We start from the raw sequence: 20,202 nt of genomic DNA, 5'->3' as shown, positions 1-20,202 counted from the left end.
TTTCCACTGGTCTAATGTCCATTGCTCATGTTTCTTTGCCCAAGCGAGTCGCTTCTTCTTATTGGTGTCCTTTAGTAGTGGTTTCTTTGCAGAAATTCGACCATGAAGACCTGATTCACAGAGTCTCCTCTGAGCAGTTGATGTTGAGATGTGTCTGTTATTTGAATTCTGTGAAGCATTTATTTGGGCTGCAATTTCTGAGGCTGGTAATTCTAATTAATTTATCCTCTGCAGCAGAGGTAACTCTGGGTCTTCCTTTCTTGTGGTGGTCCTCATGAGAGCCAGTTTCATCATTGGCGCTTGATGGTTTTTGCGACTGCACTTAAAAGTTTCAAAGTTCTTGACATTTTCCAGATTGACTGACCTTCCTTGACTATCATTTCTCTTTGCTTATTTGTGCTGTTCTTGCCATAATAAGGACTTTGTCTTCTGTATACCAACCCTACCTCGTTGCAACAAACGCATTAAGAAGGAAAGAAAGTGAACTTTTAACAAGGCACAACTGTTAATTGAAATGGAAAGCTGTCATCAAGGTAAAGGGTGGCTACTTTGAAAAATAGAAAATATATTTTGATTTGTTTAACACTTTTTTGGTAACTACAGGATTCCATATGTGGTATTTTATGGTTTTGATGTCTTCCCTATTATTCTACAATGTAGAAAATAGCAAAAATTAAGTAAAAACATGGAATGAGTCGGTATCCAAACATTTACTCAGTACGTTGTTGAAGTAACTTGTTAGCGATTACAGCCTTGAGTCTTCTTGGGTATGACACTACAAGCTTGGCACACGTCTTTGGGTAGTTTCTCCCATTCTTTTCTCCAGATCCTCTCAAGCTCCGTCAGGTTGGATTGGGAGCTTTGCTGCACAGCTATTTTCAGGTCTCTCCAGAGATATTCGATCGGGTTCAAGTCCGGGCTCTGGCTGCGCCACAAGGACATTGAGACTTGTCCTGAAGCCACTCCTGCGATGTCTTGACTGTATTTTTGGTCGTTGTCCTGTTAGAAGGTACATCTTTGCCCTAGTCCCTGCCGCTGAAAAACACCCCCACAGCATGCCACTGCCACCACTATGCTTCACCGTGAGGATGGTGCCAGGTTTGCTCTAGATGTGACGATTGACTTTCAAGCCAAAGAGTTCAATCTTGTTTCTCATGGTCTGAGAGTCCTTTAAGTACCTTTTGGCAAACTCCAAGCAGGCTGTCATGTGCCTTTTACTGAGGTGTGGCTTCTGTCTGGCCACTCTACCATAAAGGCCTGATTGGTGGAGTGCTGCAGAAATGGTTGTCTTTCTGGAAGGTCCTCCCATCTCCACAGAGGAACTCTGGAGCTCTGTCAGAGTGACCATCGGCTCTTGGTCACCACTCTAGCCAAGGCCCTTGTACCCCAATTGCTCAGTCTGGCCGGGCGGACAGCTTTAGGAAGAGTCTTGGTGGTTCCAAACTTCTTACATTTAAGAATGATGGAGGCCACTGTGTTGTTGGGGACCTTCAATGCTGCAGACATTTTTTGTTACCCTTCCCCAGAACTGTGCCTCGACACAATCCTGTCTCTGGGCTCTACAGACAATTCATTCGACCTCATTGCTTGTTTTTTTGCTTTGACATTCACTGTCAACTGTGTGACCTTATAAAGACAGGTGTGTGCCTTTCCAAATCATGTCAAGTCAATTGAGTTTACTAGAGATGGACTCCAATCAAGTTGTGGACACATCTCAAGGATGATCAATGGAAACACAGGATGCACTTGAGCTCAATTTTGAGTTTCATAGCAAAGGGTCTGAATACTTACGTAAATAAGGTATTTCTGTTTTTTATGTTAACACATTTGCAAAAATGTCTAAAAAACAGTTTTCGCTTTGTCCTTATGGGCTATTGTGTGTAGATTTATTAGGAAAATAATTAATTTAATCCAGTTTAGAATAATGCTGTAACGTAACAACATGTGGGAAAAGTAACAGGGTCTGAATACTTTACGAATGCACGGAATATCATTGGTTTATATATTTCTTTGCATAACACTACTATCATTACCGCAGATGTAGTGTTGGCCCCGATACCGTAGAGGGCGCTAAACATGTCACGCTAGATAAGGTAACCGGATGTAGAAGACCGTACACTTCCTATTTTGGTACATACACGTGTTGGAACAGGCATCGATTCAACTGGTTAACACCGGCTATCTAGCATTGGGTAGCCGAATCACTGTTTTCTTTGGAAATAAAGCTAGTTAACACGAACGGAACCATGCTATCAGATTTGGACCTGGTCGGGACAATTCAGGACCATGACGATGTGCCCGAGGAGCCTGATTCAGAGTCTGACGACGAAGATGTAAGTTTGGAAACAAGCGTGCCAGACAGTCAGTTATACTGATCAAAGTGGCTAGCTAGCTGGGTATCTCACGTTAGTAACCTGAGTGGTAGTTTTGCTATTGCATTTAGGCAATCATTCACTAGCTAGTTAATTTCTTCCAGGACAGAAGTGCCACTGCATAAGAAAAATAAATTAGACCCTGATTAACTTTCTGGTGTGTTTCTCTTGAAAGTTAGTGTGTTACAATACCAGACATTGTGTTTCATCCCTCCACTCTGCTAAAAGGAACAGCCAATAGTACTCAACAAGAAGAAGAAAGCGTTGAAGGGCCATGGTGCTGGGGATTTCAGCGCTGACTTTGAGTTTGGAGAGAGGGATGGACTCTACAGCGAGGACTGGGCTATGGCAGATGTGATGGCACAGCTGAAGAAGAGGGTAGGTTGCAAGTCTAAGAGTATGCAATTTGGCAAAGCCTGGTTACCAGTCTTGTGCTTCAGCCAGCTCCTTTGTTAATTTTTTGTAGCAAACAGAACTGTCAAATTAGTTGGCCTAAGCGGAGACAGGCTGACATCCAGGCGACTTGCTGATTCAACTCAAAAAGACTGAACTACTGTTACTGAGTCTGTGCCAAATCATACAACACTGAACTAAATGTGTTCTTGTCCTGCAGAAAGCCCCCACCACCTTGGATGAAAAGATTGAGAAAGTACGCAAGAAGCGCAAAACAGAGGTAAGATGTCCTGTAGTTTGAAAAGTTGTTGTACTATGGAACCTGCAGACAAGACACATTACATTTCCTATGAGGACTGCTTCAGTGTTTGTCAATAAGGGCACGTTCCCTTTCCTTCGATGTCTATATAGGAGAAGGCAAAGACGACAGAAAAGCCAGAGATTCCCTCAGAGGAAGATGACGATGATGAGGAGGAGGAGGAGGAGGAAGAAGATGAGAAACCTGATATAGCCGAAGATGGGGCTGAGGTATCCAATGACGAAGACCAGAGTGGTGATGATGGGGAGGAGTTTACATCAGGGGATGAAGAGGTTCTCACCAAAGCAGGTGGGTAGAGCTTGAAGCATTGTTTTACTTTCGGTATTGACACTCAGTAACTTTTAAACTTGGTTTTACTCTCACAGATACGGTGAGGGACAAAGGCAGAAAGAAGACAAAGGCAGAAGAGGTGAGCTTTGAACAGATGGCTTGAAATACTTTTGAGTTTCCCACATTTATACTGTAGAGGGATTAACCATGGGACTATTTCTATTGCTAGGACCCTGCTATTGCTGCTATAATAGCCGTATGTTTTACTCATTCTCTTACCTACAGCCTCAAGAGGCCTTCTTTGAAGACGCCTCAAACTATGACGACAAACTCATGTTTCCCGACATGAACCTCTCCAGGCCTATTCTTAAGGTGGGTCACGTTCACTTGGAAATCTGTTAGAAAATGAAATTATACCAAGGAGCAGTAGTCCTGCATGTGTTTGACTGAGACTATAGTTGAATAAAAAAACAAATATAGCACTCTGTAATGAAAGTTTCAGCTAAATGTCAGTTGAATGTGTAATTTATGACTGTGTTGGCCAGAAATTGAGAAGTCAGACAAGTTATTTCACAATGTGTGTCCTCAGGCTATCACTGCTATGGGCTTCAAGCAGCCCACTCCCATCCAGAAGGCCTGTGTACCTGTGGGGCTTCTGGGCAAAGACATCTGTGCCTGCGCTGCTACTGGAACCGGTAAAGACATGACAGGACACACACTCACTCACACACAGATAGGCACACATGCACTGCAAGTGTCCATAACATCATCAGATCTTTACTGCATTAACGACAGCAGTTACAACGTGTGTGTTATTTTATGTTAGTAGATTGCCATGTTTTGGCACAGAGTTGCAGCACTCAAGTTTGCTCCCTGCAAGCATACATGCTCACACACACCATATTTACAATGGTATTGTGAAAAAGTCCATCGGTTAAACCTTCCTCTCCCTCCTGCACACACACCTCTCTTTCTCCTTCATTTTCTCTCTTTCTCTCTCCTCCCCTTCTTCTCTTTCTTCGGCCCTCCTCTCCTTCCTCCTCTTCCTCCCTCTTCTAGGTAAGACGGCAGCGTTCATGCTCCCTGTGCTGGAGCGTCTCATCTACAAGCCCAAACAGACCGCAGTGACCCGTGTGCTAGTCCTGGTGCCCACGCGTGAGCTGGGCATCCAGGTGCATGCCGTGGCCCGCCAGCTGGCCCAGTTCACAAGCATCACCACCTGCCTGGCCGTGGGTGAGTGAGAGAACCGTACCACTTGATCCAAAATGGCCCACGGGTTTAGAGCCATATGGCCGACGTCTGTGATCTCGTCTCTGGTAGTATGAAGCTTCTTGGCAACAGTTGTGCAGCTGCCATCCTACTCTGCTCCCAGACCATAGTAGTTGGCTGTTCGGTGGTAATTAATCGTGGATTCGTTTACTATACTTTTCGGTTTACTCCATGGCGTTAATCAACTGGAGATTTTGTCATACATAAGTTGTGAAGGCAAATATTTAGTTGCATGGAATATAACCAATGAATGTATTGATGTAAAGACAAAGGGTCAGGAATCATGGTGTCTTTTTCTGTGTGTGTGTGTGTGTGTGGGTGCCTTGTAGGGGGTCTGGACCTCAAATCCCAGGAGGTGGCATTGCGGATGGGCCCTGACGTCCTGATCGCAACGCCAGGTCGACTGATTGACCACCTGCACAACACGCCCTCTTTTGAGCTCAGCCAGATTGAGATCCTCATCCTGGACGAGGCTGACCGGTAAGAAGGTTATAGGCTGATCCATCCATAGGAATGAATGAGATGCAGTTTTCATTTGTTGGTCTAGTTAATGCATTCGGAAAGTATTCAAACCCCTTGACATTTTTTTTACATTACATCCTTATTCTAAAATGGATGAAATTGTTTTTCCCCTCGTCAATCTACACACAATACCCATAATGACAAAGCAAACAGTTTTTTTTAAAATAAATATGAAATATCACATTTACGTTAGTATTTTGCCTGTTTACTCAGTACTTTACTCAGCAACTTTGGCAGCGATTACAGCCTTAAGTCTTCCTGGGTATGTCGCTAGAAGCTTGGAACACCTGTATTTGGCGAGTTTCTCCCATTCTTCTCTGCAGATCCTCTCCAGCTCTGTCAGTTTGGATGGGGAACTCAATTTTGTGTCTCATACCAAAGGGTCTGAATATTTATGTAAATAACATGTATTTTTAAAATTTACATTTGAAAACATTTCTAAATCTGTTTTCATTATGGTATTGTGTGTAGATTTAAGCAAAACAAATAATAATTTAAATCAATTTTAGAATAGGCTGTTATGTAATAAAATGCGTAACAAGGGGTCTGAATACTTTCCGAATGCACTATGGCCAAACCCCATACGTCTGGACCATCTCACCACAGATACAGTATTGAGAAGGCCTATCATTTACAGGCTGTATACATTTTCAACATAGGATAGTTCTAATTTTTTTTACACAGCAATTCAAGGGTCGTATTCATCAGTAGGCACCAAATGGACGAAAACAAACTAAAACGGGGAGTGACCTGGACTTGTCTGATAAACAGTCATTTTCGTTTTTTGTTGCTAAACTTTTAAAAATGTTTTCCGTTGTGTGCCCTAATGAATATGGCCCAGATTTCACAGATTTTCCCTTGTATATTGTCATTTCCGTGCATCATAAATGTTTCCTTAAATTGCAGGATGCTGGACGAGTACTTTGAGGAGCAGATGAAGGAGATCATCAGGATGTGTGCCTACCAGAGACAGACCATGCTCTTCTCTGCCACCATGAGTGAAGAGGTGAGGACACAACCTGATTCCTTTATTATCCCATTGGTCACCAAACATAGGTCTAGGATAGATATAGGCTGTGTTCCCAGCTCCACTCTTACCCACCCGATTCCACTTGTCATCGTCTTGATGATTGGCTGATAAATTGAGTCATGTGTCTGGTCATGGTTTGTGTTGACCCATACTGCTTATTATTCCATTCTCATCACTATGGCTTCGTTTTCCATTCCTTTTCTGTGCCTTTTATTGAAATAGTGTTCACTCACTCACTCTCTTTTTCTCCTCTCCAGGTGAAAGACTTGGCGTCGGTCTCTCTGAAGCAGCCGGTTCGTATCTTTGTGAACAGTAACACAGACGTGGCGCCCTACCTCAGACAGGAGTTTGTCAGGATCCGACCAGCCAGGGAAGGAGACAGGGAGGCTATTGTGGCCGGTGAGTGGTCTGGACAACTATCACAGTCCATTTGTTCTGTATATTGTAAAGTATAGTACGACATGTAGCGGAACGGTCACTGTGAAGTATAGTACGACATGTAGCGGAACGGTCACTGTGAAGTATAGTACGACATGTAGCGGAACGGTCACTGAAGTATAGTACGACATGTAGCGGAACGGTCACTGAAGTATAGTACGACATGTAGCGGAACGGTCACTGAAGTATAGTACGACATGTAGCGGAACGGTCACTGAAGTATAGTACGACATGTAGCGGAACGGTCACTGAAGTATAGTACGACATGTAGCGGAACGGTCACTGAAGTATAGTACGTCGTGTAGCGGAACGGTCACTGAAGTATAGTACGTCATGTAGCGGAACGGTCACTGTGAAGTATAGTACGACATGTAGCGGAACGTTCACTGTGAAGTATAGTAAGACATGTAGCGGAACGGTCACTGTGAAGTATAGTACGACATGTAGCGGAACGGTCACTGTGAAGTATAGTACGACATGTAGCGGAACGGTCACTGTGAAGTATAGTACGACATGTAGCGGAACGGTCACTGTGAAGTATAGTACGACATGTAGCGGAACGGTCACTGAAGTATAGTACGACATGTAGCGGAACGTTCACTGTGAAGTATAGTACGACATGTAGCGGAACGTTCACTGTGAAGTATAGTACGACATGTAGCGGAACGGTCACTGTGAAGTATAGTACGACATGTAGCGGAACGTTCACTGTGAAGTATAGTACGACATGTAGCGGAACGTTCACTGTGAAGTATAGTACGACATGTAGCGGAACGGTCACTGTGAAGTATAGTACGACGTGTAGCGGAACGGTCACTGAAGTATAGTACGACGTGTAGCGGAACGGTCACTGAAGTATAGTACGACGTGTAGCGGAACGGTCACTGTGAAGTATAGTACGACATGTAGCGGAACGGTCACTGTGAAGTATAGTACGACGTGTAGCGGAACGGTCACTGTGAAGTATAGTACGACGTGTAGCGGAACGGTCACTGTGAAGTATAGTACGACGTGTAGCGGAACGGTCACTGTGAAGTATAGTACGACATGTAGCGGAACGGTCACTGTGAAGTATAGTACGACATGTAGCGGAACGGTCACTGTGAAGTATAGTACGACGTGTAGCGGAACGGTCACTGAAGTATAGTACGACGTGTAGCGGAACGGTCACTGAAGTATAGTACGACGTGTAGCGGAACGGTCACTGAAGTATAGTACGACGTGTAGCGGAACGGTCTCTGTGAAGTATAGTACGACGTGTAGCGGAACGGTCACTGTGAAGTATAGTACGACATGTAGCGGAACGGTCACTGTGAAGTATAGTACGACGTGTAGCGGAACGGTCACTGTGAAGTATAGTACGACATGTAGCGGAACGGTCACTGTGAAGTATAGTGCTTTTCGATTTCTCTTCCAATCTGGTGAATAACTGTGTGTGTGTGTGTTGTCTCCTGTGTTTGTCTGTGTGTGTTGTCTCCTGGGTCTGTGTCTCAGCTCTGCTGACACGGACCTTCCAGGACCACGTGATGCTGTTCACCCAGACCAAGAAGCAAGCCCACCGGATGCATATCCTCCTGGGCCTGATGGGGCTGAAGGTGGGAGAGCTGCATGGGAACCTGTCCCAGACCCAGAGACTGGAGAGCCTCAGGTACCTAGACTCTTAAAAAAAGAAAAGGTAGTCTAACAGAGCCCAGCTGTACGGTACTGTCCCGGTTACACTTCCACACCATAGTTGCTGGGACGGTGCTGTACAGGACAATGTAAAAGGGAACTATCTGAGCCAGCACAGTAGGATTTGGGTCGGCCCTACAGTGTGAATCAGACTTATTTAAAGTAGTAACAGGTATAGTGTATACCCAGCCATCACCATGCCTTGACACGTCTTCAGACAAAGTTGAGTATGCTAGTACCCTGTGACTCACAATACAGTAGCTGGATTGATCTGTTCATAAGAACAGAGATGAGCAGTATGAAGATGACAGTATTGAATTGAGATGCATTAAAATCCAAACCAGGTTTATGTAACATGGATTAAATATTGTATTGTGTTTCCATCATAGTAAATGGTCTGTGTTTCATCATAGTAAATAGTTTGTATCTCATAATAGGCGGTTCAAAGATGAACAGATTGACATCCTTGTGGCCACAGACGTTGCGGCTAGAGGTCTGGATATCGATGGAGTCAAGACGGTAAGGGCTCTCTGTAAAGTGTTTATGTGTTAGGAAATTAGGTTTCTAAGAAAAATGCCTTACAAGAACACTTGACATTATTGCTTTCATCACTGATTAGTTCGTTTTTGTCACAGATTAGTTGGAAATATCATGATTTCACAAGTGTGCACTTCTTACGAAGTTCAGAAGAGGAGGGGACATTTAGCCCAAAGAGAGGGGAGGTGGGGGGTGGAGCTTACCGCCCTGCAGAGAGGGGAGGTGGGGGGTGGAGCTTACCGCCCTGCAGAGAGGGGAGGTGGGGGGTGGAGCTTACCGCCCTGCAGAGAGGGGAGGTGGGGGGTGGAGCTTACCGCCCTGCAGAGAGGGGAGGTGGGGGGTGGAACTTACCGCCCTGCAGAGAGGGGAGGTGGGGGGTGGAGCTACCGCCCTGCAGAGAGGGGAGGTGGGGGGTGGAGCTACCGCACTGCGGTGGGGGGTGGGGCTGCCACCGGGGGGGTGGCCACCGCCCTGAACTCAATCGATTAGCCGGCAGAAGACTAGTGGTTAGAGTTTATATCAAAACTGGCCTTCACTGTAGAAATGAACCCATTCTCCTCAGCTGGTCACCATGTCCAACAAGCCATTTTCTTATTATTGAGATGCACCCGCTAACGTCCTCGTTCTCCTCCCCAGGTGATTAACTTCACCATGCCCAACACCGTGAAGCACTACGTTCACAGGGTGGGTCGCACGGCCCGCGCCGGCAAGGTCGGTCGCTCTGTGTCCCTGGTGGGCGAGACTGAGAGGAAGATGCTAAAGGACATCGTCAGGAAGGCCAAGACCCCCGTGAAGGCCCGCGTCCTGCCACAAGGTAAAAACTCAATACCACGACCCTGTTGAAATACTGCAGAAATACATCCTTTCTTCCTCCTGTTTGGATCGGTGTTAGCCAGGATATCACCCCTTTACTTTTACCAAACCAACCAAATTCATATCGCCAATTACTTCAAGGAAGGATTCATTTCTAAAATATTCAAAAGTCGATTTCTATCTCAATTGGTATCATCTGGGTAAATGAAGAAATAAAACGTCATATCTTTGGTGTGCTTACCACTCATTCAACATACTGTGTGTTGTTCATTTCTTGGAAGAGTCTAGTCCACCAAAATTATACATTTTAATGTTAAATGATTTTATAAAATGTCATGGCCTCTAGGTAAATGGTGTTAGGTTCTGAACAAACGGAGTAAAAACTAAAACGGACAACTAGAAAAAAGCTCAAACCAAGTTTATTCACCAACTGGGTCGTACAGCTGCAAAGTCAAGGCATGATTACACAAGCACATATATATTTATAACCTTCTGATAGGCGTGGTCAACTCCTTACACATCTAGACAACCAATACATCTCTGTTTCTAGGCATGAATTTAATTGGTTTCTCTCACTGGTGTACTCATAGCCCTGCCTGTTACATTCCACGCCCATGAAGGTTTTAGCATGTGTGAGAGAGTACTGCAGCAGGAGAGGCATTGTGGTGGGCCTCTCAGGCCCCTCTCTGAAAAGGTTTTAGTATGTGTGAGAGAGTACTGCAGCAGGAGAGGCATTGTGGTGGGCCTCTCAGGCCCCTCTCTGAAAAGGTTTTAGTATGTGTGAGAGAGTACTGCAGCAGGAGAGGCATTGTGGTGGGCCTCTCAGGCCCCTCTCTGAAAAGGTTTTAGTATGTGTGAGAGAGTACTGCAGCAGGAGAGGCATTGTGGTGGGCCTCTCAGGCCCCTCTCTGAAAAGGTTTTAGTATGTGTGAGAGAGTACTGCAGCAGGAGAGGCATTGTGGTGGGCCTCTCAGGTCCCTCTCTGGAAAGGTTTTAGTATGTGTGAGAGAGTACTGCAGCAGGAGAGGCATTGTGGTGGGCCTCTCAGGCCCCTCTCTGAAAAGGTTTTAGTATGTGTGAGAGAGTACTGCAGCAGGAGAGGCATTGTGGTGGGCCTCTCAGGTCCCTCTCTGGAAAGGCTTCGTCTCACTTCATCTATTGATTTGACTTCGAGACGCATTCCTCACTCCTCCTTCAGAGGTGATGTTATTTGTCACATGCGCCGAACACAAGAGGTGTAGACCTGACCGTAAAATGCTCACTTAAAAGCTCTTAACCAACAATGCAGTTTAAGAAAGAGTTAAGAAAATATTTACTAAATATACTAAAGTAAAAAACAAAATGTAACAAGAAAATTAAATAACAATAACGAGGCTATATACAGTGGTTACTGGTACCGAGTCAATGTGTGGAGGTACAGGTCAGTGAAGGAAATTTGTAGGTAGGGGTAAAGTGACTGCATAGATAATAAGCAGCAGCAGTGCAATGGGGGGGCCATTTGATGAATTGTACGCCTGGGGGTAGATGCTGTTGAGAAGCCTTTTGGTCCTAGACTTGTCGCTCCGGTACCGCTTGCCGTGCGGTAGCAGAGCGATCAGTCTATGACTTGTCAAAGACTCCAGTCACCCAATTTTTTGGGGCCTTCCTCTGACACCGCCTAGTATATAGGTCCTGGATGGCAGGAAGCTTGGTCCCTGTGATGTACTGGGCTGTTCGCACTACCCTCTGTAGCGCCTTGTAGTCAGATGCCGAGCAGTTGCCGACCCAGGCGGTGATGCAACCCCCCCCTGTAAGCCTCTACTCCCAGGCTTACAATTCATCAAATGGCCCCCCATTGCACTGCTGCTACTTGCTGCTTATTATCTATGCAGTCACTTTACCCCTACCTACAAATTTCCTTCACTGACCTGTACCTCCAAACATGCTTCTTGATGGTGCAGCTGTAGAACCTTTTGAGGATCTGAGGACCCATGCCAAATCTTTTCCGCCTCCTGAGGGGGAAAGGTGTTGTTGTTCACGACTGTCTTGGTGTGTTTGGACTATAATAGTTTGTTGTTGATGTGGACACCAATGAACTTGAAACTCTCCCGCTCCACTGCAGCCCCGTCGATGAGAATGGGGGCCTGTTTGGCCCACCTTTTCCTGTAGTCCACAATCATCTATTTTGTCTTGCGCACATTGAGGGAGAGGTTGTTGTCCTGACACCACACTGCCAGTTCTCTGATCTCCCTATAGGCTGTCTCATTGTCGTTGGTGATCAGGCCTACAACTTTTCTCTCCTCCAGAGGTGATTCTGATGTTTTCTCTCCTCCAGAGGTGATTCTGAAGTTCAGAGACCTGATTGAGAAGCTGGAGAAGGACGTGTACGCCGTGATGCGTCTGGAGAGAGAGGAGAGGGCCATGTCTCACTCAGAGGCTCAGGTAAATGGCTGCATATTGTGTGTGTACTAGTGTATTCCTATGCTCATGTGTGTATGTGTGTGTACTAGTGTATTCCTATGTTCATGTGTGTATGTGTGGGTGCTAGTGTATTCCTATGCTCATGTGTGGGTGCTAGTGTATTCCTATGCTCATGTGCGTATGTGTGTGTACTAGTGTATTCCTATGTTCATGTGTGTATGTGTGGGTGCTAGTGTATTCCTATGCTCATGTGTGGGTGCTAGTGTATTCCTATGTTCATGTGTGTATGTGTGGGTGCTAGTGTATTCCTATGTTCATGTGTGTATGTGTGGGTGCTAGTGTATTCCTATGCTCATGTGTGTATGTGTGGGTGCTAGTGTATTCCTATGCTCATGTGTGTATGTGTGGGTGCTAGTGTATTCCTATGCTCATGTGTGTATGTGTGGGTGCTAGTGTATTCCTATGTTCATGTGTGTATGTGTGGGTGCTAGTGTATTCCTATGCTCATGTGTGTATGTGTGGGTGCTAGTGTATTCCTATGTTCATGTGTGTATGTGTGGGTGCTAGTGTATTCCTATGCTCGTGTGTATGTGTGAGTGCTAGTGTATTCCTATGCTCATGTGTGGGTGCTAGTGTATTCCTATGCTCATGTGTGTATGTGTGGGTACTAGTGTATTCCTATGCTCATGTGCACGTGTCATTCAGATCAGTGTGGCACAGAAGCGGCTGGCACAGAACGCAGACGAGACGGATCCAAAGAGGATGTGGTTCCAAACGCACGACGAACGCAAAAAAGACCGCAGTGAGTACCACAGACCAACACGCATTACAGGCCTGCCGACCTCCGTACTACGTTCCTCACTACTGCTAGGTGGCGTCTTCTTATCCCAGCATGCCCTTAGATGTGAAACTACATAAAGTGCATTACCATGGACATATCTTCTCACTGCAACCGATGCACATTAACTCAACTACAGCTCAACTAAAACAGGCCCTTGCCTAAGACCCAGCTAGGGTCAGAACTTTGTATGTAAATGAAAATGAGCCTTTTGGGGCAAACTGTCTGTTAGCTGATGTAATTGTTTTCATTGATCTGCTTGTGAGCACATTGTAAAGGTGGGCATATGACCCCTAAAAGCACAGGGACAATTCAGCCCCATCTGCATCATTCATGATTTAACCCTTTCACCCTTGTCTGCCAGTGACCAAAGCTCTGGAGCATCACTTTAACCTTTCACCCTTGTCTGCCAGTGACCAAAGCTCTGGAGCATCACTTTAACCTTTCACCCTTGTCTCTGCCAGTGACCAAAGCTCTGGAGCATCACTTTAACCTTTCACCCTTGTCTCTGCCAGTGACCAAAGCTCTGGAGCATCACTTTAACCTTTCACCCTTGTCTCTGCCAGTGACTAAAGCTCTGGAGCATCACTTTAACCTTTCACCCTTGTCTCTGCCAGTGACCAAAGCGCTGGCTGACTTTGACTTGGCCCTGAGAGGAAAAAAGAAGAGAGAGAAGTTCATCAAGGAGGGTAAAAAGAAAGAGTTATCGGTATGTGTGCTCTTTTTCTGGTAGACTACGACTGATTTGTTTTCCTTGATCTTCTGTCTTTTCTCTGTGCACTGAAAAATAATGTTAACAGAATTCACCATGTAGGGTGTTTCCACTCAGGAATCTTGATTTGATCATTTTCATATTTTATAGCATCAAAACCATTACATTTGACAAATCTGCTATGTACAGTGCCTTGCGAAAGTATTCGGCCCCCTTGAACTTTGCGACTTTTTGCCACATTTCAGGCTTCAAACATAAAGATATAAAACTGTATTTTTTTGTGAAGAATCAACAACAAGTGGGACACAATCATGAAGTGGAACGACATTTATTGGATATTTCAAACTTTTTTAACAAATCAAAAACTGAAAAATTGGGCGTGCAAAATTATTCAGCCCCTTTACTTTCAGTGCAGCAAACTATCTCCAGAAGTTCAGTGAGGATCTCTGAATGATCCAATGTTGACCTAAATGACTAATGATGATAAATACAATCCACCTGTGTGTAATCAAGTCTCCGTATAAATGCACCTGCACTGTGATAGTCTCAGAGGTCCGTTAAAAGCGCAGAGAGCATCATGAAGAACAAGGAACACACCAGGCAAGTCCGAGATACTGTTGTGAAGAAGTTTTAAAGCCGGATTTGGATACAAAAAGATTTCCCAAGCTTTAAACATCCCAAGGGGCACTGTGCAAGCGCTAATATTGAAATGGAAGGAGTATCAGACCACTGCAAATCTAACAAGACCTGGCCGTCCCTCTAAACTTTCAGCTCATACAAGGAGAAGACTGATCAGAGATGCAGCCAAGAGGCCCATGATCACTCTGGATGAACTGCAGAGATCTACAGCTGAGGTGGGAGACTCTGTCCATAGGACAACAATCAGTCGTATATTGCACAAATCTGGCCTTTATGGAAGAGTGGCAAGAAGAAAGCCATTTCTTAAAGATATCCATAAAAAGTGTTGTTTAAAGTTTGCCACAAGCCACCTGGGAGACACACCAAACATGTGGAAGAAGGTGCTCTGGTCAGATGAAACCAAAATTTAACTTTTTGGCAACAATGCAAAACGTTATGTTTGGCATAAAAGCAACACAGCTCATCACCCTGAACACACCATCCCCACTGTCAAACATGGTGGTGGCAGCATCATGGTTTGGGCCTGCTTTTCTTCAGCAGGGACAGGGAAGATGGTTAAAATTGAAGGGAAGATGGATGGAGCCAAATACAGGACCATTCTGGAAGAAAACCTGATGGAGTCTGCAAAAGACCTGAGACTGGGACGGAGATTTGTCTTCCAACAAGACAATGATCCAAAACATAAAGCAAAATCTACAATGGAATGGTTCAAAAATAAACATATCCAGGTGTTAGAATGGCCAAGTCAAAGTCCAGACCTGAATCCAATCGAGAATCTGAAAACTGCTGTTCACAAATGCTCTCCATCCAACCTCACTGAGCTCGAGCTGTTTTGCAAGGAGGAATGGGAAAAAATGTCAGTCTCTCGATGTGCAAAACTGATAGAGACATACCCCAAGCGACTTACAGCTGTAATCGCAGCAAAAGGTGGCGCTACAAAGTATTAACTTAAGGGGGCTGAATAATTTTGCACGCCCAATTTTTCAGTTTTTGATTTGTTAAAAAAGTTTGAAATATCCAATAAATGTCGTTCCACTTCATGATTGTGTCCCACTTGTTGTTGATTCTTCACAAAAAAATACAGTTTTATATCTTTATGTTTGAAGCCTGAAATGTGGCAAAAGGTCGCAAAGTTCAAGGGGGCCGAATACTTTCGCAAGGCACTGTATGACCTCTTTTCACTAAATATTATATTGAACTAGTTCTAAACCCATGAGGCATGCTGTAAGTCCAACTCAGGCTAGCTCCTTTTTCTGCAATCATTCTTTGTAGTTCTCCGGGTCTACATCTGTCCATATAATCAGAGCTTTATAACTTTGACCATACATTTAAAACTAGTGAGATCTTTTCTTCCCCTAGTTTTCACCACTGAAATTAAATGAACTATGGTGACATTTGTGTTGTGAATGACCACATATCCCTATCATGTCTATGTAACTTGAAATACATGGTCATATACATGTTAAATATACAGGATATCATGTATCAGGGTTGAGGTACATTTTCTGGAATAGGAAATTCAGTTAACTTCCTGAATTTCTATGATTTGACCCCAACCCTGTTGCGTACAAACATTATTCATCATATTTTTTGTCAAGTGCTATTCTGGTTAGCTATGTATCTTTCCAGTCACTGTTTTCTCTCTGTGTTCTTCTCAGTCTGAGGATAGAGCAGAGTTTGAGGTCCTCAAGTCCCAGATGTACGCTGAGCGATCAGCCAAGAGGGACCGGAAACCCAAACGAGCCAGAGCCATGCCAGAGGACGAGCCTGTCCAGAAAGGTGGGACTCATATTCTATAAAGAACTGGGCACATTCACAAAAAGTGCTGATCAGATTAGATCAGAATGAATTGGATCATAATGAAGAATGAATAATGTTACATGGACAGGGGGTGGGGGGCCTAATCCTAGATCAGTACTCCTACTGAGACTATGACCTGATCCTAGATCAGCACTCTGACTCTGAGACACTTTATGACCGGATTCTAGATCAGTACTCCTACTGAGACTATGACCTGATCCTAGATCAGCACTCTGACTCTGAGACACTTTATGACCGGATTCTAGATCAGTACTCCTACTGAGACTATGACCTGATCCTAGATCAGCACTCTGACTCTGAGACTCTTTATGAATGCAGGCCCTGGTCTTTCATTTTCTATGCTCCCAAGTGGCTTGTAAGACTTCCACGGCCACCACTATCATCCTGATGTGGACATGAACCAGAAGAAGCACTTTGGTGTTTCATATCTGATTGCAGTGTGCAGGCTCACCTCTTCCTGTTTTATCCAGCAGTGAACAAAATGCAATTATTCATATTTTTTGTGTGTGAAGCAGTTTATTTAATTTTTTTGCTGCATGCGTTGGGACCCTTGTTTCAGGTTCTGTGTGCTTTCTTAAGATGTATAAAACAGTTTACAAGGTGCCCCTCCTTACAACTGTTAGGTCAATTCACCTCTGTTCTCCAGCCTCATACTACCCTGCTGGCTGCATAAATACCGGGTCCTACAACATAACGAAATACCGGGTCCTACAACATAACGAAATACCGGGTCCTACAACATAACGAAATACCGGGTCCTACAACATAACGAAATGCAGGGTCCTACAACATAACGAAATGCAGGGTCCTACAACAACTAAATATGGGCCTCCCGAGTGGCGCAGCGGTCTTAGGCACTCCATCGCAGTGCTTGAGGCGTCACTACAGACCCTAGTTCGATCCTAGGATGTGTCTCAACCTGCTGTGACCGTGAGACCCATGAGGCGCCGCACAATTGGCCCAGCGTCGTCAGGGTTAGGGGAGGGTTTGGCTGGCTGTGATGTCCTTGTCCCATCAAGCTCTAGCAACTACTTTTGGCGGGCCGGGTGCATGCTGACACGGTCGCCAGATGTACGGTGTTTCCTCCGTCACATTCGTGCGGTTGGCTTCTGGGTTAAGCGAGCAGTGTGTCAAGAAGCAGTGCAGCTTGGCATTGTCATGTTTCGGAGGATGCATGGTTCTCGACTCTCGCCTCTCCCGAGTCCATACAGGAGTTGCAGCAATGAGACAAGACTAACTACCAATTGGATATCACAAAGTTGGGTAAAATGGGGGGGGGGGGGGGGATACATAACTAAACACTAGGTCCTACTTAACACTGGGTCCTACAGCGCAACTAAATCAATCAAATTGTATTGGTCACATACACATATTTAACAGATGTTATTGAGGGTGTAGAGAGATGCGGGGTCCTACTACATAACTAAATGTGGGGTCCTACTACATAACTAAATGTGGGGTCCTACTACATAACTAAATGTGGGGTCCTACTACATAACTAAATGTGGGGTCCTACTACATAACTAAATGCGGGGTCCTACTACATAACTAAATGTGGGGTCCTACTACATAACTAAATGCGGGGTCCTACTACATAACTAAATGTGGGGTCCTACTACATAACTAAATGCGGGGTCCTACTACATAACTAAATGCGGGGTCCTACTACATAACTAAATGTGGGGTCCTACTACATAACTAAATGCGGGGTCCTACTACATAACTAAATGTGGGGTCCTACTACATAACTAAATGCGGGGTCCTACTACATAACTAAATGTGGGGTCCTACTACATAACTAAATGTGGGGTCCTACTACATAACTAAATGTGGGGTCCTACTACATAACTAAATGTGGGGTCCTACTACATAACTAAATGCGGGGTCCTACTACATAACTAAATGTGGGGTCCTACTACATAACTAAATGCGGGGTCCTACTACATAACTAAATGTGGGGTCCTACTACATAACTAAATGCGGGGTCCTACTACATAACTAAATGCGGGGTCCTACTACATAACTAAATGCGGGGTCCTACTACATAACTAAATGCGGGGTCCTACTACATAACTAAATGCGGGGTCCTACTACATAACTAAATGCGGGGTCCTACTACATAACTAAATGTGGGGTCCTACTACATAACTAAATGTGGGGTCCTACTACATAACTAAATGCGGGGTCCTACAACACAACTCATGGATTGTCTGTTTTTCTTTGCGTTTAGGTGCGAAACAGAAAGCTGGTAAACCAGCCAAGAAGTCTGTATTTGACAAAGAACTTACAAACACCAGTAAGAAAGCACTCAAGCAGTACAGAGCTGGGTAAGTGTCTTTCCTGAATGTAGATAATACCTGTAACTCCAGTGAAACGTTGACAACCACACAGGAAATCTATCTGTATGTAATGTCTTTTATTTCACCCTCAGACCCTCCTTTGAGGATAAGAAGAGGCTTGGAATTCCAACGAACAAGAAAGGAGGCGGTGGCTTCAAGTCCAAGGCCAAGTAAGTGATGTGTCATATTTAGTGGATTCCTCTTCAACGTAGTCTGGTGGATATTGCATCTTACAATGGCTCATGTTTATCCATACTTTTCTGTCGTTTTTTTGCAGTGACACTTAATTTTGAAATTACCAGTGGTATGAGAAGTACAACCGTGACCCGTCATTATGACCAATGAATGTTCCCAGCTTTTGTGTTTCCGGGGAGGGGCAAGGTGTTTGAGCCACTGTTCAAATGACCATAACAGCTGCTCCAATGCCATCTCCATGTGTACTGTGTCATAGAAATGTAATTCGTTAATTCTTTTTCTATGCACTTTAATAATGTTTTGATACGCTGGTTCTGTTTCAGGTTTAGGAGAAAGTAAGAGCTGCCTTGATGGGAAAATGACAAGATATGCAATTTGGATGGATGGATTCACCTCCAGTGTGTCTTTTGTTTTGAGTGTCAGTCTTCCTAAATCAGTGCTTTCCCACTTTTCAGTGGGGGCATAATGGAAATAGACTGGAAAGGTTTTGGCTGAAATCATTTCATTAGCCTCAGATTGCACTCTGCGTCCTCTCTTAGTTTTTATATGTCAGACCTACACACACGCAAACAAACAAACAGGTTGCAGTGTGTAACCATACCGTGGTTTTATGTAACCTGTTGTGGCTTCACTTAAAAATATGTAATGCTGAGAAACACATGTTCTTCTGAAGTTAATAAAAGTTGAATATGTATTATTCTGAGCGATGGGTTTTTCATGAGTCTCGAATGGCCATCATCGTCCTTGCAGTAGTGAAATCCATGTAGGGATTATGTTGGTTTTTGTTGAAATAGTGTGTCAATAAATATACAAAATGGTGATGCATGGCCTGTTTTCATAAGACCACTAGTTAGCCCACTATAAATCCTCATCCCCAGGCTCAATTGCTACAACAGAGAAGTCTGAAGTTTACATACACCTTAGCCAAATACAATTAAACTCAGTTTTTCACAATTACTGACATTTAATTACAGTAAAAATTCCCTGTCTTTGGTCAGTTGGATCACTACTTTATTTTAAGAATGTGTAATGTCAGAATAATAGTAGAGAGAATGATTTATTTCAGCTTTTATTTCTTTCATCACATTCCCAGTGGGTCAGAAGTTTACATACACTCAATTTAGTATTTGGCAGCATTGTCTTTCAATTGTTTAACTTGGGTTAAACGTTTTGGGTAGCCTACCACAAGCTTCCCACAATAAGTTGGGTGAATTTTGTCCCATTTCCTCCTGACAGCTGGTGTAACTGAGTCAGGTTTGTAGGCCTCCTTGCTCACACACGCTTTTTCAGGTCTGCCCACAAATGTTCTATAGAATTGAGGTCAGGGCTTTGTGATGGCCACTCAATACCTTGACTTTGTTGTCCTTAAGCCATTTTGCCACAACTTTGGGTCATTGTCCATTTGGAAGACCCATTTGCGACCAAGCTTTAACTTCCTGACTGATGTCTTGAGATGTTGCTTCAATATATCCACACAATTTTCCTGCCTCATGATGCCATCTATTTTGTGAAATGCACCAGTCCCTCCTGCAGAAAAGTACCCCCACAACATGATGATGCCACCCCCGTGCTTCACGTTTGGGATGGTGTTCTTCAGCTTGCAAGCTTCCCCCTTTTTCCTCCA

At 44.3% G+C, this 20,202-nt stretch overlaps 1 protein-coding gene across 1 annotated transcript; it reads left to right on the top strand.

Annotated features, from left to right (window-relative positions):
* Positions 1 to 2,115: 2,115 nt before the first annotated feature.
* Positions 2,116 to 19,399, top strand: LOC139413857 (DEAD (Asp-Glu-Ala-Asp) box polypeptide 27). The gene is made up of 21 exons (XM_071161675.1): positions 2,116 to 2,333; positions 2,601 to 2,750; positions 2,986 to 3,045; positions 3,177 to 3,372; positions 3,450 to 3,493; positions 3,640 to 3,726; positions 3,944 to 4,049; positions 4,414 to 4,587; positions 4,953 to 5,103; positions 6,052 to 6,151; positions 6,433 to 6,574; positions 8,108 to 8,261; positions 8,722 to 8,803; positions 9,458 to 9,635; positions 11,949 to 12,055; positions 12,740 to 12,836; positions 13,490 to 13,581; positions 15,882 to 16,002; positions 18,275 to 18,371; positions 18,476 to 18,553; positions 18,902 to 19,399. The coding sequence occupies exons 1-21, from the start codon at positions 2,247 to 2,249 to the stop codon at positions 18,915 to 18,917; spliced, it is 2,319 nt and encodes a 772-aa protein (XP_071017776.1). The 5' UTR covers positions 2,116 to 2,246; the 3' UTR covers positions 18,918 to 19,399.
* The last annotated feature ends 803 nt before the right edge of the window (positions 19,400 to 20,202 follow it).

The sequence above is a fragment of the Oncorhynchus clarkii genome, chromosome 7 (genome assembly GCF_045791955.1).
Source record: "Oncorhynchus clarkii lewisi isolate Uvic-CL-2024 chromosome 7, UVic_Ocla_1.0, whole genome shotgun sequence".
Classification (NCBI taxonomy): Eukaryota; Metazoa; Chordata; class Actinopteri; order Salmoniformes; family Salmonidae; genus Oncorhynchus; species Oncorhynchus clarkii.
Note: the sequence above shows the minus strand (reverse complement) of the source record. Positions and strands in the feature narration are given on the sequence as shown.